The sequence below is a fragment of the Gorilla gorilla genome, chromosome 10, assembly GCF_029281585.2.
Source record: "Gorilla gorilla gorilla isolate KB3781 chromosome 10, NHGRI_mGorGor1-v2.1_pri, whole genome shotgun sequence".
Taxonomy (NCBI): domain Eukaryota; kingdom Metazoa; phylum Chordata; class Mammalia; order Primates; family Hominidae; genus Gorilla; species Gorilla gorilla.
Window position 1 is genome coordinate 131,625,201 of NC_073234.2, and position 17,609 is coordinate 131,642,809.

General features: G+C 36.6%; 1 protein-coding gene across 3 annotated transcripts in view; it reads right to left on the reverse strand.

Moving 5' to 3' along the window:
* Positions 1–17,609, reverse strand: part of MED13L (mediator complex subunit 13L) — a 319,550-nt gene that overhangs the window by 266,232 nt on the left and 35,709 nt on the right. For all 3 annotated transcript variants that reach the window (XM_031016665.3, XM_031016664.3, XM_004053954.5), the window contains exon 2: positions 13,420–13,657. In XM_031016665.3, coding sequence (XP_030872525.1) covers positions 13,420–13,657 — 238 coding nt within the window. The remainder of the gene's footprint in view (positions 1–13,419; positions 13,658–17,609) is intronic.

A 17,609-nucleotide genomic window follows, 5' to 3' on the forward strand; every position in this document is an offset into this window, starting at 1 on the left:
CAAAGCGAGCACATGTACCAGGCATTACGATGGTCCTGGAATTACAATGATGGGCAAAAGTCTGATGCAGGTCCTATCCCCATACAGTTTATAATCTGCTGGGAGCTTCTATCTAAGTCCTATTCAAAAACCCTCTAAGATCCCAACTACCTATGAAGCCCAAACTACTTAGCCTAGTGTTTAAGCTCCAAGAGGCCCAAATGTTCATTTTCAATCAATTTCTCATCTTTAACTCTTCCCCAATACACATCTCAAACTTCCCTACTGTAGATCCTTGAATGTGCAGTTACACGCACATGCTTGTCCTGACATAGCCACGTATCCAAATTCTATCTACCCTTTAAGGTTATTATGCCCAAAAATCAACTCGTCCTCAAGGCTCAGCCTCTCACATAAAACTCCAGTAATACCATGGGCCCCACATAGGAGACTTTACTTTCTACCCTTTAACAATGCTCTGTGTGTATATACTATCTCTTCTACTAGGTTCTGAGCTCCTGAAATGCAAAAATGTTTCCAATTCATTTCTGTATTCTACATAGCACCTAAAATAATATAGGCTCAAATAAATGGTGATAATTCTAAATATAAGAGATCATGTAACAATGGTAACACCGTTTGGGGTTTGTTGTTTGTTGTTGTTATTGTTTTGTTTTGTTTTTGAGACAGGGTCTCAATCTGTCACCCAGGCTGGAGTGCCGTGGCACAATCTTGGCTCACTGTAGCCTTGACCTCCGAAGCCTAGCTGATCCTCCCACATGAGCCTCCCAAGTAGCTGGGACTGCAGGCACACACCACTATGCCCAGCTAATTTTTTAATTTTTTGTAGAGATAAGGCTTCACCATGTTGCCCAGGCTGGTCTCCAATACCTGGGCTCAAGTGATACTCTGGCCTCAAGCGATCCTCCCACCTCAGCCTCCGAAAGTGCTGGGATTACAGGCGTGAGCCACCAAGCCCAACACACCTTACATGTATAAAGCTTGAAGAGTGCTTTTAAAGCATCCTCTCGTACACCATTTGATTGTTATGACATAATACTATAATTCTAAATGTGTGGGCAACTGAGCTGAATCAGTACTGACCCCAGGACATCCCATTAAAGTGTTTTTGCTATGTGCTAAGTTAGCACATTGTCTCAACCATACTGGGAATCAAATAGATATATCTGTGTATATTGGGACTAATCACTGATATTGCTGTATTTAAGTCATTTAACCTTTTTCTCACAAAATGATATGTGCTTACTGGGGATGAGGGGGTACTTTTAAATCTGTTTCAGGGCTCCAACTGCGTTCTAGTTAATAAAGCCTTTACCACAGCGATGAGGATAACTGCTCCCAGCCACCTCTGCTACCCAAATCAAGAGCCCCTTTGTTATACTCTTCATGAACCCAATAAATGGCATGACAAATGTTTCCAAAATAGGAGTTATTGTCAACAAACGCTATTACCTCCCTAAACAATCAGAGTTGTATGTAATTTGTCCAAGGATGCCAAGGCAAGCAACCTTTTCGTTATAAATATCTACTAGGCTACTTTTAAGATAAGCTAAAAAATATAGTGCCTGAAATTTAACTGAGAGTATCGAAATTTTTCTCCTTTAGACTAAATATATTTCAAAGTGATAACATGCCTTATTAAAAGTAGCAAACACCAAAGCAGCTTACATTTAAACTAGTTCAAGATTACCTGTGAAAAATAAAACAATCTTAATGAAGAGACCTCATGTTGAATAGGTTCACGCTTCCCTTACTCAAGCAGTCTTTCCACAAATATTTACTTTTTTTCTCTTGTGTCAGAAAGTAAGCCTTCAAGATTAGCAAAAAGTCTTACTTCCCCCAAGTGCTAGCAAAGTCAAAAATAAAAGTAATTTTTAAAAAGGAAAATATTTTGCATACGACATTATATAAATATGAGGAAAAGACTAACAACAACAGATTTATGAACACTCTAACCTTCCTTTTACCATCATATACATACAATCTTTTTCAACACAAAGCCACTTCATCTTTATCTCATTTTTATCTTATTCTTTTTTTTTTTTTAAATCAAGCCAGTTCTGCTGCATGATTAACTGTTTACTGCAGGGTATTATTCTACCACAATACCCTGGCAACCAGCTCATATTCAGTTACACTATCACAGCACAAAAAAAAGAGAGGGAGAGAGAGAACTAATTGTATGATCATGTGGATATTGTAGAAGCCCTTTAGTTCAATCCTAGATGGGCCTCAAGAGGATAATGCTTATTCTGTTGAACTCACTGCCAAATCCCAATATGAAACTGCCAGGATCAAAACAAGACCCAATTATACTAAGAGTGCATTTTATCAACGTCGGGTTTATAAGAAATAGGTATGTGGCCCTGTACTTGTGCAAAATTGTTCAAAAATATTTACATAGATGGAGCTTAAAGAAAATTATGGAACACTTACTGTCCATAATGATATTCAATGAGAATCTCTTCAGGTAGCATCCGGACAGCAGCTCAGTCATGAAATGCTTAAAGCAACAGAATCCAATTTCATGATGTTCTAGTACTTAAAACAGATTTCGGCAAGGAGCGGTGGCTCACGCCTATAATCCCAGCGCTTTGGGAGGCCCAGGAGGGCAGATCACTTGAGGTCAGAAGTTTGAGACCAGCCTGGCCAACATGGTGAAACCCCATCTCTACTAAAAATACAAAAACTAGCCAGGTGTGGTGGCACACACCTTTAATCCCAGCTACTTGGGAGGCTGAGGCAGGGGAACTGCTTGAACTCCGGACGTGGAGGTTGCAGTGAGCAGAGACTGCACCACCATACTCCAGCCTGGGCAACAGAGTGAGACTCCATCTCAAAAAAAAAAAAAAAAAAAAACCACAGATGCCTACACTATCTGGGTTTTTTAAGAGGAAAAAAAATTTACGTGTTATTTCTACCATTAAGGTTTTTTTTTTAACCTTAGGCCCAATGATACTTATGGCTGAGTACATCAAGTTTTAATTTCCATTTGCTCAGCCATCATAAAACAATACCAAGTGGAAACCATCTGTAATTACATTTTCAAACACTAATTCACAGAAAGTTAAGCAGAGAGATCTATACATCAGTTTAGTCTATTATACTTTAAGCAGATCCAGAGACCATAAAACAACTCAAAGGTAGCCTTCTGCTTCACCAATAGTTTTCCCACTCTTTCGCTATTTATCTCTGATTTTTCAATATCTGGGCTATGACAACAGATCTCTACGAAGAAAAAATAAGGGGTAAAGAAGATCTCTAACGATAGCAGATATGTAATTCCAGCTTACCAACTACCTCAATAAGATATAGGAATATCTCATTTTATTGCATTTCACATTGTTTCGCTTCACAGATGCTGCATTTTTTACAAATTTAAGGTGTGTAGCAACCCTGTGTCGAGCAAGCCTATCAGCGCCATTTTTCAAAAAGCATGTGCTCAACTCTTGTGTCTGTGTCACATTTTGGTAATTCTTGCAATATTTCAAACATTTTCATTATTGTAATATCTGTTATGGTGGATTTGTGATCAGTGATCTTTGATGTTACTATTATATTGTTCAGGGGCACCACAAACCACACCCATATAAAACAGCAGACTGAACCAATTGATCACTATTGGATGTGTTCTGACTGCTCCAGGACTGGCTCCTCCCCATCTCTCTTATTCTCCTCAAGCCTAGTTGCTAGAAACAATATTAAAATTAGGCCAATTAACCCTACAACGGCCATTAAATGTTCAAGTGAAAAGGAAGAACTGCCCATCTCTTACTTTATATCAAAAGTGGGAAATGATTAAGCTTAGTGAAGAAGTCATGTCGAAAGCCAAGATAGGCTGCAAGCTAGTGCTTTTGAGCCAAGAAGCCAAGCTGTGAATGCAAAAAATAAAAATTAAAAAAAATCTCGAAGTAAATTACAAGTGCTACTCCAGCAAACACATGAATGATAAGAAAGTGAAACAGGCTTATTGCTGATATGGAGAAAGTCTGGGTGGTCTGAAAGATCACACCAGCCACCATATTTCCTTAAGTCAAAGCCGAATCCAGAACAAGGCACAAACTCTCTTCAATTCTACCAAGACGGAGAGAGGTGAGGAAGCAAACCCGGGAGCTAGCAGAGGTTGGTTCATGAAGATTAAGGAAAGATTCCATCTCCCTTACATAAAGACAGAAGGAGAAGCAGCAAGTGCTGATGAAGAAGCTGCAGCTTCTCTATTCAGAAGATCTTGCTAAGATCATTAATGAGGTGGCTACACTAAACAACAGGTTTTATTTTTTTCTTTTCTAGAGATAGGGTCTTACTGTGTCACTCAGGCTGGACTGCAGTGGCGCAATCATAGCTCACTGCAACCCTGAACTCTTGGGCTCAAGTAATCCTCCCACCTTAGCCTCCCAAGTAGCTGAAACTACAAGGCGAACACCAACCATGCCCAACTACTGTTTTTCTTTTCTGCAGAGACAGGGTCCCACTGCAGAAGAGGACACTCGTTCATGACCCACTAAGATCCATTCCCCACTTCCTCTTTCCTAAGAAAACCCTAGTTTTATTTTAGGGAATTTTTATTTCATCTCCTATATAAAATAATGTGAACAGTACAACCAACCTAATGCCATTTATACACGTCAGCAATGAATTTGCTTATAAGCAGAAGGTGTTATTCCCTATAAATGTGTAGCTCTACTCCATTCAATTTTAATGTTCTAATATATAATTATTTCTCGAATTATTTAGGCCCTAAATTCTACCAATATTTAAACCTTTTCTTCAATTTTCCACATTCAGATTCTTACCTCAGCCTCCCTAAGAAATAAAACAAAGAAAATATTTTGCTAAGCAAACAAAAAAACCCTTTACCTATATCACTATGCCATCTTAATGATCAACAACCTCTTTTTTAAATTTTTTTTAACAGAGATGGTATCTCACTATGTTTCCCAGGCTGGTCTCAAAGTTCTGGGCTCAAGCGATCCTCCCTCTTCAGCCTCCCATAGTGCTGGGATTACAGGCATGAGCCATCACACCAGGCCACAACAACCTCTTCTAAATCTTAAAGTTTTCTATGAAAGTACAAGCTTTTGAAATAAAATATACACAAATGGTGAGCGGGGCATCAAACATGGCTACACTTAAAAATGTTAGACTAAACACTTATCTACCAGTCACAATGTATTAATCATAAAAATTACTCACATTTTAAAAAACAATATACCAAATAACAGTTAATCTAGTGTTAAGACAATTTTCAACACTATTTGTTCCAATGGTGACTCTAACATCTCATTTAAGAGGATTTTACTCAGGTTTACTTTATATAAGTAGGTGATTTCATATCAACGCAAAACATTAGGCCATAATAACTATACTTACCAACAAACTGAAAATTATAACTTTTTTTTACCAATTGTTTAATTTTCATATCATTAGAACATAAGCCCTTTACATGCTACTTTACCACAATCTCAGTATAAATGTCTCATTTTTCATAGAAAAAAACTAATTACATGGTTCAGTAAGTTGCCTGTGGTAACACATCGATTTTACTTACACTCAAAAGTTAAGACTTTAGCTTGTTCTCTCAATTTCAAGCATATTTACCTTAATAATTTTATCTAATTCACTAGATCTTTTTCAATGCTTCATCTGAAAGAACCGAGATTATGATCTTACCATAATTTTACAATATGAATGTATTATTTATCAAAGTCTTAATAAGTATGTTATTTTTTCTTTCAAGTATATAATTACACATTAAGTCTAGTATTTAGTAAGTATGCACTAGACCCATTCAGATAATCACCCAATGAAAAACTTACTACTTTATAGCTTTGGCAAACTCATTCTTTCAAATAAAACAGAAAAACAGAACAGTAATGTAATTATTTAAAGAATCAGGAAATTTACATCAAAACTTGAATAATTCAGATCGAAGAAAAATAAAAGTATACTTTATAAACTACTTAGACCTAGCTACCATTTATCACTGGATATGTGTTTTTCCTGAAAGTACTTGTTTCTCATGAAATACAAATGTATTCTTCATTATTATCCACAAAATAATGACAAATATGAAAGGTAAAGTAGCTGGGCGTGGTGGCTCATACCTGTAATCCCAGCACTTTGGGAGGCCAAGGCAGGAGCATCACTTGAGGTCAGGAGTTCAAGACCAGCCTGGCCAACATGTAGCCCTACTCAAAAAAAAATACAAAAAATTAGCTGGGCATGGTGGCGAGCATCTATAGTACCAGCTACTCGGGAGGCTGAAGCAGGAGAATCGCTTGAACCAGGGAGGCAGAGGCTGCCATGAGCCAAGATCACACCACTGCACTCCAGCCTGGGTGACAAAGTGAGACTCCGTCTCAACAACAATAAAAAAAAAAGTAAAATGAAACTTACTTTTCAGGTGCACTGTGATACCAATCTAAAATACTACAAATCTACAATGCTGCTGCAAAATGGTATCATTCATGTTTTCAAAATCACCAGAATTCCATATCTGAAAAATAAATAAATCCAAATACTGCAAATACAATTCCTTTCCAATTCAGTCAGGGATTAATTTCAATGACTCACAAATTTAATACCACTAAAAAAAAAGAGAAAAACAGAGTGAAAATGAGTCAAAGATCAGATTTTCTCCTTGAAAGAAATTTTCAAAATGACAAGAGATAATTTTATTCCTGTCAATTTTATATATAAAATAGTCATTACTTTTCCAGAAAGCAATTTTTTAATTTCAACTGATAATAAATTCATGTATAATACTGATGAAATTATTTTTACCATTTAGTTAAGGATAACTAGAAACCATCAAAAATCAATTGAAAGTTCACAGACTCTAAGATACACAGTAATATATTCCTACATACATTATTGTCTATGATTTTGGAAAATTCAATGTCAACACTTCTCTTTTTAGGTATGCTAAGCAATAGGGGCTATTCATTTTCATAGTGTGACATTGCCATTATAATTTGCCTTTGGTAGATCTTCAATATTTTTATTCTCTTCTCCTCTTGAACTCTGCTGTGACTTAAGAATGCAGTCTTCATGTGATCTCAACTGATTTTCTAAAAGCAGGTGATTCCAGAATTTTTCGGTTGGTTTAAACAGGCTCAAAATTAGGCTCTTTTGAGGAAAGGGATATTCACACAATCTCAAAGTTTCATCCCAAATTTACTTAACAATTACAAAAGGAAAGGATATCTTTACACTGGAGAAATCTGGCAGACACTACCTTAATCAAGGGATCAAGCTCAGTACCATCAATATTGAGACAAACTGACATGACGTGTTTCTGATGTGATGCTGTGGAAAGGACACAACATCACCTACTCAGTATTCTTGCCAAAAATGTTTATCCTGACTCTAATTGTAACAAAACAATTAGACAAATTCAAAATGTGGAATGTTTTACAGGACAACTAAACTGCTCCCTTCAAATAACATCAATATCATTGATCCCCAAGACAACTTCAGGAATATTCTAAATGAGAGGACACAAACCATCTAAAAATGTGTGATCCTGATTGCATTCTGGATCAGAGAGAGAGAAAACTATAAAAGGTATTGCTAAGACAACTGGGAAATTTGAATATGGACTAAATATTAGATAATTTAATTATATCGATATTAAATTTCTTGAGCATGACAAAAGTGCTCTGGTTACGTAAAATAGTGCTTCATATTCTCATTCACAGGACTTAAATGCTGAAGTATTTAGGGGCAAAGGTCCATGAAGTCTGAAAATTGCCTCAAATAGTTTAGGTGGAAAAAGAGGCATATGCATATAAGTGTGTAAATATATTTATTCAAAAATAAAAAGCTAGGAGGAGTGGAGAAGCTAGGTTCTTGCTTGGAGTTATCTAAACAAAGGTTTTATCAATCCCACCATTTGGAATTGTAGACTGCAGTCTATAGATACAGATTATAAAACTAAAAAAATCCAGCCTTCCCACACTCCTACAAAATGCCCACTTGCAATCAGTTCAATAAACAATAGTACTAGTATCTTAAATCATCTTACACCGTGGTCACTGTCAGAAAACAGATCCATTTTTCCAGGCTCTCTTATGTCTAATGTTTTTACAATCGCCCACACCTCCTGGCACAGGTGGCAGCACTCTTAAAAATAGAAAAAGCAATATTTATGTCTCTAAATTCACAACAAAGAGTAATAACTGCCAATCTACCCCTGCACTGACAATAAAACCAATTCAGAAGACTTCTGATACTGTTATAGGGACAATCATTTTTAGAGTTGTACAGATGTATCCTTAATTTATATGTCTAATAATCAAAAAAAGAGACAACATAAATTTTAAAATTGTAGACAGTGCATATTTAGTGCTAAATATTTGTGGTAGAAAATATACCCCAAAAATTGGCTATTTCTATCCCCTTGGGAATTAAAACCAGAAATAATATGCTTTATTTTAACTAGGCTTCAATATCCTCGCATTATCAAATCATTAAAAATTTTCACAAATTTATTATAAGTCGATCTGCCAGGAGTGCAATACTGCACTACATTAGAACCTCATAAAATAAGTTTCATTAACTGATTCGACAAACATTCTTAAGCACATACTAGGCTGAATCTGATACTTCTCCTTCTGGACCAGAGATTTGTAATGCTTTGGGGCAAGCAATTGGCAGTTCTGTGCTTGCTTTCTGTACTATTTTGGGTTTTCCAGATTGCATGTCTTTCCCACCACTAACTAACAGGCAGTGAATTGGCGAGAATATTGTGTTTATCTAAAAAGCATTTGTTGCCAGGCGCAGTGGCTCACGCCTGTAATCCCAGCACTTTGGGAGGCCGAGGCGGGCGGATCGCTTGAAGTCAGGAGTTTGAGATCAACCTGGCCAACATGGTGAAACCCCATCTCTACTAAAAATACAAAAATTAGCCAGGTGTGGTGGCATACACCTGCAATCCCAGCTACTCAGAAGGCTGAGGCAGGAGAATCATTTGAACCCGGGAGGCAGAGGTTGCAGTGAGCCAAGATTGCATCACTGCACTCCAGCCTGGGCAACAGAGCAAGACTCCGTCTAAAGGAAAAAAAAAAAAAAGTAAGAAGTATTTGTTTGGTAGATTAGGAGAAGTCCACTCACCACACTGTATTAATCTCTAAAACTTAAATTAAAATGTAGAATTTAGTCAAGCCAAAACAGCAAAGGTATAATAAAAGTGTTAAAGACTATTAATATGAATTATAGTATATAATCATTAGTATTTTTAATTTAAATACATCCGTATCCTGAACAGAATATTTAAGTTTATATTCCAATTTAGAATTTTAAAATCACAATATTATGGTTTCCCTGTACACATTAATCCTGTATTATTACTAAGTTAATCTTCCTAATTATATCTCTTTCCTGATCAGAAATGTTTAATTCCTCAAAATCTATCAAATTAAGTCCAAATGTCTTATCCTTGGTTCTGTGTACTCCACACTATGACCCACCTACTCAGCCTTTTAGAGGGGAGACTATTTCACTCCTATCCTAAGCCCCAGGTAACCTGTTCTTGCCACAATTCATTCGCAGCCTATAGGTCTTTGCACAGTAGCAATAGTTACAATTATAGATTAATTGCTATATATGCTGCTCTAAGTACTTTTAATTTTTCTTAACCTCATAACCTAATTCACAGTGAGAAAACTGAGGCACAGTTTAAGTTAAATAATTAGATCAAGAATACACAGCTAGTGACTATGCAAGCATTCAAACCCAAGCAACCCAGAGCCCGTGCTCTGAATCACTACACCACACGCATTAACAGTTCCCCAGACAGGAACCCAAGTGTTTATCCAAGTGACAAGGACAGATTATAAATGTGTTATAGTCTTCTCTCAGACTATTTCAGAGATATGTCAAGCAATTAAACAAAAAGTATAATATCATAAAACTAACTTGTGTGTGTACCCTGTAGGATTATTCTCATTTTATGGGATACTTTATACATTTAAATGCAAGATGGTTGCTTTGGTATTATATCTCACCATGAGGTTTCTTGGTAGTACGCTATTTGGAGTACACTATGAAGACAAAGGGAAATGCCAAATAACAATTTGCCAAAAAGCAATTTAAGAAACAATAAAATGCCCCTATTAAAAAAATGTTAAATAATGGTAATGTCATGCTTAATTTAAGCCAGCTAACAGGATTCTGCTATTTATTTATTTATTTATTGAGATGGAGTCTTGCTGTGTTGCCCAGCGGAGTGCTGTGGCGTGATCTCAGCCCACTGTAACCTCTGCCTCCCAGTTTCCAGCGACTGTCCTGTCTCAGCCTCCCCAGTAGCTGGGATTACAGGCACCCACCACCATGCCCAGCTAATTTTTGTTTATTTTTACTAGAGAGGGGGTTTCACTATGTTGGCCAGGCTGGTCTCCAATTCCTGAACTCAGGTGATCCTCCTGCGTAGGCCTCCCAAAGTGCAGGGATTACAGGCGTGAGCCACCATGACCAGCCAGGAAATGCCAAATAACATAAATAAGAAGCAATGTAAGAAACAGTAAAATGTCCCTATTTTAAAAATGTTACAAATAATGGTAATCTCATGCTTAACATTAAAGCCTGCTAAAAGGATTCTGCTACTATTTATTTATTTTATTTTTTGAGACAGGTGTCACTTTGTTGCCCAGGATGGAGTGCAGTGGCATTATCTCTGCTCACTGCAACCTTGGCCTCCTGGGTTTAAGTGATCCTCCAGCCTCAGTCACCCGAGTAGTTGGAATTACAGTCACACGTCACCACACCTGGCTAATTTTTTTTTTTTATTTTTTGTAAACACACGGTTTCACCATATTGGTCAGGCTGGTCTCAAATTCCTGGCCTCAAGCAATTGGGCCCCCTCAGCCTCCCAAAGTGTTGGGATAACCAGCGTGAGCCACCATGCTCGGCCTATAATTTATTTTACCCAAAATAAAATGACTCAAATATATTAGAGAATGAAATAGATTCTAAAATATCTCCACTTTGTATGGCTACCAATTAAAATATTCTCTTTGTATCCTTCAGTTTTTCATGACTGCTATCGTATTTCCCCTTATTTGAAACAAAGTTGTCTTTATGACTTATTTTTCTAATTAAGGCTAGATATTTTCTGTTATTAGGTTGAACCATACATTACCTTTTTCAACTACTTTTACCTACAAAAATGGACACTTCATATAAATGAATCTAAAAACTTGCTCAAAATTCATATTAAAAAGAAGAGACGCACTCAATGAAATTATAATTATTCCATTACTGTAATACTTTCCTGATAGAATACAAAATATAAACAGTTTATACCACTATCAAACTCCAAAGAAAAATAATCATTCCCAAGAGAAAATATTCACAATACTACATTTAATTAGAACATTACAAAAACTGTATGGTACCAATTTCATTTACACATAAAACAACTAAAACTCTTTCAGACTTCAGTATTTTTATTTCTTTGTTCTCTCCATATGATGATTGTTTTCCTAATTTTCTAACTTAAATGTAGTGTTTCTGTAATTTTAAAAATATCTAAAAATAATTCAATCTTTGCTTAACTCTTTACCAAAAAATACTTAAGATATTAATTTACGCATGCAATCTAAAGCAACTATCCCAAAATTTAAATGCCCTACCCCTTTCTGTTAACTCAGTAACAAAGCCCATGAAAAATAACACAATAATTTAATAAGCTATTTCTAAGAACACTGACGATTTTCTTTGTTGGCATAGATAAATAAATTTATTCTATATTATCAACTAAATAAGCCTCATTAGCAGTTGGGTTTGGTTTCCTCATCATTACAAAATGACATATACCACACTAATAAAGAGCAGACCAAAAAGCTAAAACGTAAGAGATTAATACAGAGAAACAGAAGATGACAGTCAGAAACAATCATGAAAGATAAGAAAGACACTTTTTAAAAAAGCTTTATACCTCTCTACTACATAGGGAAAAAAAGTAAAAATATGTTTTCATATTTTAATGGACAAACAAAAATGTTGTAATTATCTTCTAGGTGACATCTTATTTTTAAAATTCTGATAAACAGAATCCAGATGTTCTGAAACTCTAATTTTACCTAAGTTAACTGCTAACTACATAGAACAGGCTTTGAGATGAATGTTAAGTTCTGGGACTTTGCTGATTACCCAGCTAAGCAAGCAATGTCACCCACAATGGGTTCTCTTATTTATAGACCAAATACCCTAAAAAATATCAGGATAAAGGTTTGAGCTGAACAGACAAATGGACCATAAAGTAAACAGTTCAATTAGTCCATTGTGGTTTACCGCCCTCTGGCTGCTGTGGCAGGAGATATCACAGATAAAAAATGGCTGCCAAGAAAAACTAGCAAGGTGTCAAGCAAAAGTTGGCAGGAAATCCTTCAGGCAAATGTAAAAGCTTTAGAACAGAGCCTCGAACATACATTACAGTTAGTTTTACTCCTTCCTTTAAAAAAAAACATTAAAAACATCAAGTAACAAAACATTTCAAACACGATCTGAAATTTTTCAGACACAGATTAACACAATATAGTTTGGAGATAATAAAAGATGGCTCTAAGAGACTAAGTCAAAAAGAGTTAATACCCTAACTAAAGATTAGAATTAGTCTTGCTTGAGAAAAATCCCTTGGCATACTAAATACAAACACTTAGATAGAAAGGTAAAAATTTTTACCAGAAATTCAAAGACAACTGATAAAAGTTCCTGCTCATAAAACTGTGGTAAATATATAAAGCAGCACAGAAAAATGAAACTCTTAGATTAATTCAGTTTCCAGATATCAGATGCAATCTGAAGCTAAAAATCAGGCAACACCGGAGCCAATGTTTCCTGGAATCACCAAATTACACGAAAAACAGAAATAAAAGCAAAAGAAAATTTGCTACACCCAATTCAGACCAGATCCCATATATTCATCTTTCCTCAAAATACTATTCAATGTAATCTCACAATTTTGTCCAATTAGGCTCAAAACTAAATTTCTGTATCACTCTCCAATTTTCCACCAAAGAGTTCAGCTGGCAGTGAACCATAACAACCACAGTCCAACGAAAAAAACAGTAACTGTTCAATTCACTGTCTTGTTAGTTACTCACAATTCACTATCATTTAAAAACAGTGGATCTTAGCCTGGTTTCCACCCCACCGCACCCAGGAGACACAATACTCTCATTTAACAGCAGTGGTTCACAAGGTTCTGATTCTCAGCATAACTGGAAAAGGACAAGAGTTAGGAAAAAAAAAAACAGGGATGGGAGGAAGAGGGGTGAGAATGTTCCTTTTGAGAGAGACATCCATGAAACACTTAAGATCGTTCTTTTAGACAAGTCTTAATAATCTGTTTGAAATTTACCAATGTTCAAAAAAATATGATGCAAATAATTTTTAAGAAAAAAACAGAAACCTTACCCTGCAGTTCATGATGTATTACACCCACTAGGTTGGGTTCGTCTCCCCACCAGAATATCCATAACTCTTTGCAATCTGGTTTGACATCACGACGCCATACACAAAGCAGGTTAGCTTGCAGACAGCGGATGAAACTTAACAGAATTGGATCATCTTGGGCTGGGGCTGAAATTATGGGTCCACAGTCCCCATGCCCTCCAAAATTGTACCTACGCCATTTGATTCCCGTGAGTTCAGCCTGGAAAAAGACAAAAAATTGTAATCGTTTTCTCATTTTACTTACAGACCACTAAAAACAGTCTTCCATACAGAAAAGCAATTGTGCTAAAATAAATATTTACACGAAACTTCATATCATAAGATTCCTCCCAGTGAAGAATGTATGTCAATCTTCTCGAATTTTAAGGTGGGAGAAAGTTTCTATCAAGATTTCTACATAGCTCTTTACATTAAATACTAAAATAAAACAAGCTGATAATCATTATTTCCTGTTGAATAATTTAATTTGTCTAAACACTTACTATAAAGTCCCTATACAGAAAACTATTTTCTATGTTATCATTCAATATTCAACTCACAAATTATATTTAGAAATCAAGTAAGATTTTAAAAATAAGTTTGTATATATGAAATAATTTCTTTCAAATAATTTCTTCCCATCCACAAGCTACAGTTTAAGTCCTTTTTTAATTAGGGAAGCAGTTAGCATGAAGTACGAGAGTGTTTCATCATGAATGCCAAAAGTCTATTTAGGTAGAAGCAATTAAGAAAACTGATACAAAGTTACCAGCAATTTATTCATGTTTTTTAACATGCAGCAAACAGAAAAGCTTTGCTTCTATAACAATTCCCTAATGTAGTTTGGTCTTTTATTTTTTACACACATTGTAAAACATGAGAACTTGCAACCAACAGAGAACAAATATTGTATCTTTGATCCATTACATACGTTTATATTTCAAGATGTCTTAAATCTTAAGTTTAAACAGCTAAACTTCAAAGAGGTTTCAACACAAGCGAAAGCTAAATTTCTTAAACAGTTATAAACTACAGCTATATATTGAAAACTAATAGTAAAACAGATTCATAATTTAATTCTGTACCAAACAGCCCAGGTGGCCCTTGCATTGAATCCTTACTCATGCATCTCCTTCCCCACAAGGTCAGTTATTTTTGTTAGCAAGTTTACAAAAAAAACATGTACCACTAGGTAGAAAACAGCCATATCTTCTACTAACATAACTGAAACATATTAAAAGTGCTAAAGCAATCAATCACTATAATGACCACATTTAAGAAAAAGAAAAATCACCTTTCATTTAATCCAAATTAAAAAGGTTTTGCTTCAGGCTGAGCACGGTGGTTCACGCCTGTAATCCCAGCACTTTGGGAGGCCTAGGCGGGCAGATCATGAGGTCAGGAGTTCGAGACCAGCCTGACCAACATGCTGAAATCCCGTCTCCACTAAAAATACCAAAATTAGCCGGGCGTGGTGGCGTGTGCCTGTAATCTCAGCTACTCAGGAGGCTGAGGTACGAGAATTGCTTGAACTTGGAAGGCGGAGGTTGCAGCGAGCCGAGATCGTGCCACAGCACTCCAGCCTGGGTGACATGCCACAGCACTCCAGCCAGGGTGACAGAGTGACACTCTGTTTCAAAAAACAAAAAGAAACAAACAAAAAAAAAAAGGTTTTGCTTCAAAAAAGTTACAAAGATAATATACAAACTAAAAATATCTAAAAATCAGTAACATATTTTATGCTGAGATACGCAAATCTAAATTTTTAATGAGTATGTTTAGTAAAAAGCTGGCACTGGCATCATTTAGGGTTTCCCTATGTGTTACTTGGTTTCCTCTAAATATAAAAGCACTACATGGCCAATACAAAAAGTTCAGAAGTAATACACCATAATCACATTATAATAATCATTAGCATCCTACTGTATATGTCCTTCCTCTTTTTCTGTACATATACTTTTTAAAGTTGGAACCATATTGCATGATTTATATCTTTTTTCACTTATTTTTATATATTACTAATTATTCTTCAAAATACACTTTTAATGTTTGCATAATATTCTATTCATTGGAAAAAATATAATTTAGCCATCCCATACCAACTGGACAATCTTCCATTTTATTTCCACTACTGTAATCACTATAATTGGTTAACATCCTTGAACACTGTTATTTTCCTGATTATTTCCTTTAAAGAGATTGCTTGATACTGAATTACCAAAGAATATATCACGACTCATGATGAGTGCTACCACATTACTGTTCAATTAATAGTCTCCCCAATACAAATAGCCACCTCCCAAATTGCATATCTTTTAAAATATCGGCCAATTGAACAGAACAGTATGTACTTGTATTAATATACAGTCCTTGTTCTGCTAGGAAGAAATCAGTATGCGGTATCACATCTTTGATCAGATGGGGCCACCATTCCTGGGTTTGAATCCCAGCTCTGCACTAACTCATTGGTTAAATGAGTCAGTATACATATGAAGCATTTATAAAAGACAGTGTCTGGGACATAGCAAAAACTGTAAATGATATTTTCATTATACCACTAGTAGTGGTACTATTTCTTTCACTTTGAGTTGTCTGTTCATACCCTTTGTCCATTTTTCTATCTTACAAGTTCCTTTTTTTTTTTTCTGAGATGGAGCCTCGCTCTGTCACCCAGGTTGGAGTGCAGTAGTGCGACACTGGCCTCCCAGGTTCAGGCAATTCTCGTGCCTCAGCCTCCTGAGTAGCTGGGACTACATGCGTGCACCATCACACCCGGCTAATTTTGTATTTTTAGTAGAAACGGGGTTTCATCATGCTGGCCAGGCTGGTCTCAAACTCCTAACCTCAAGCGGTCCACCCACCTCGGCCTCCCAAAGTGCTGGGATTATACAGGCATGAGCCACTGCGCCTGGCCAAGTTCCTTTGTTTCTTCAAATAAAAGCAATGTGTATGTTTTAATCAGAAACCCTAACATCAATCTTTAAACATCAAAGAAGGAAACAAAAGTAAAAAGAAGTTGAAATCCAAAAAGGTAAGCAGAAGATTTTTTTTTTTTTTTTTTTTGGAGACAGAGTCTCGCTCTGTCACCCAGGCTGGAGTGCAGTGGCGCGATCTCAGCTCACAGCAAGTTCCGCCTCCTGGGTTCACACCATTCTCCTGCCTCAGCCTCCCGAGTAGCTGGGACTGACTACGGGTGGCCGCCACCGCGCCCGGCTAATTTTTTGTATTTTTAGTAGAGACGGGGGGGTTTCACTGTGGTCTCGATCTCCTGACCTCGTGACCCGCCCACCTCCGCCTCCCAAAGTGCTGGGATTACAGGCGCGAGCCACCACGCCCGGACAGCAACGTGTATGTTTTAATCAGAAACCCTAACATCAATCTTTAAACATCAAAGAAGGAAACAAAAATAAAAAGAAGTTGAAATCCAAAAAGGTAAGCAGAAGACTAACTTCTTTTATCACCTAAGCTAAAGAAGGTATTCTGTGCCTAAGAGCCTTGTGGATGAGGGAAGAGAAAGAAGGTAATAAAAACACACCAATAGGCCAGGCGCAGTGGCTCACGCCTGTAATCCCAGCATTTTGGGAGGCAGAGGCGGGCGGATCACAAGGTCAAAAGATGGAGACCATCCTGGCCAACATGGTGAAATCCCATCTCTACTAAAAATACAAAAATTAGCGGGGCGTGGTGGTGCACCTGTAATCCTAGCTACTTGGGAGGCTGAAGCAGGAGAATCGCTTGAACCCGGGAGGCAGAGGTTGTAGTGAGCCGAAATCGAGCCACTGCACTCCAGCCTGGCAACACAATGAGGCTCCGTCTCTTAAAAAAACAAAAAAAACAAAAAACAAAAAACACACACACACAATAAATATGAATCACTAATAACATCTAATAACATTAACCTTATTTAAAGTGTTAGAAAATTAATATCAGAGCTTTAAACATCAGATGAGTCAGTCCCCATGAAAATCTATGCACAGTAATTTACTCACTACAACACTTTCACCTGTAATATCCGGCAGTAGAGCAGACAAAATATTTGGCATTGTTTCAGGAGAATGGTTTCCTAATCCTAGTACTTCCACTAACTTCCTATCAGTACATCTATGCTCTCAGTGGCAAAGGGAAGCTGCTACCACCTGCTCTGTTTTTTACAAAGTTGTTCTAGCAAGTGA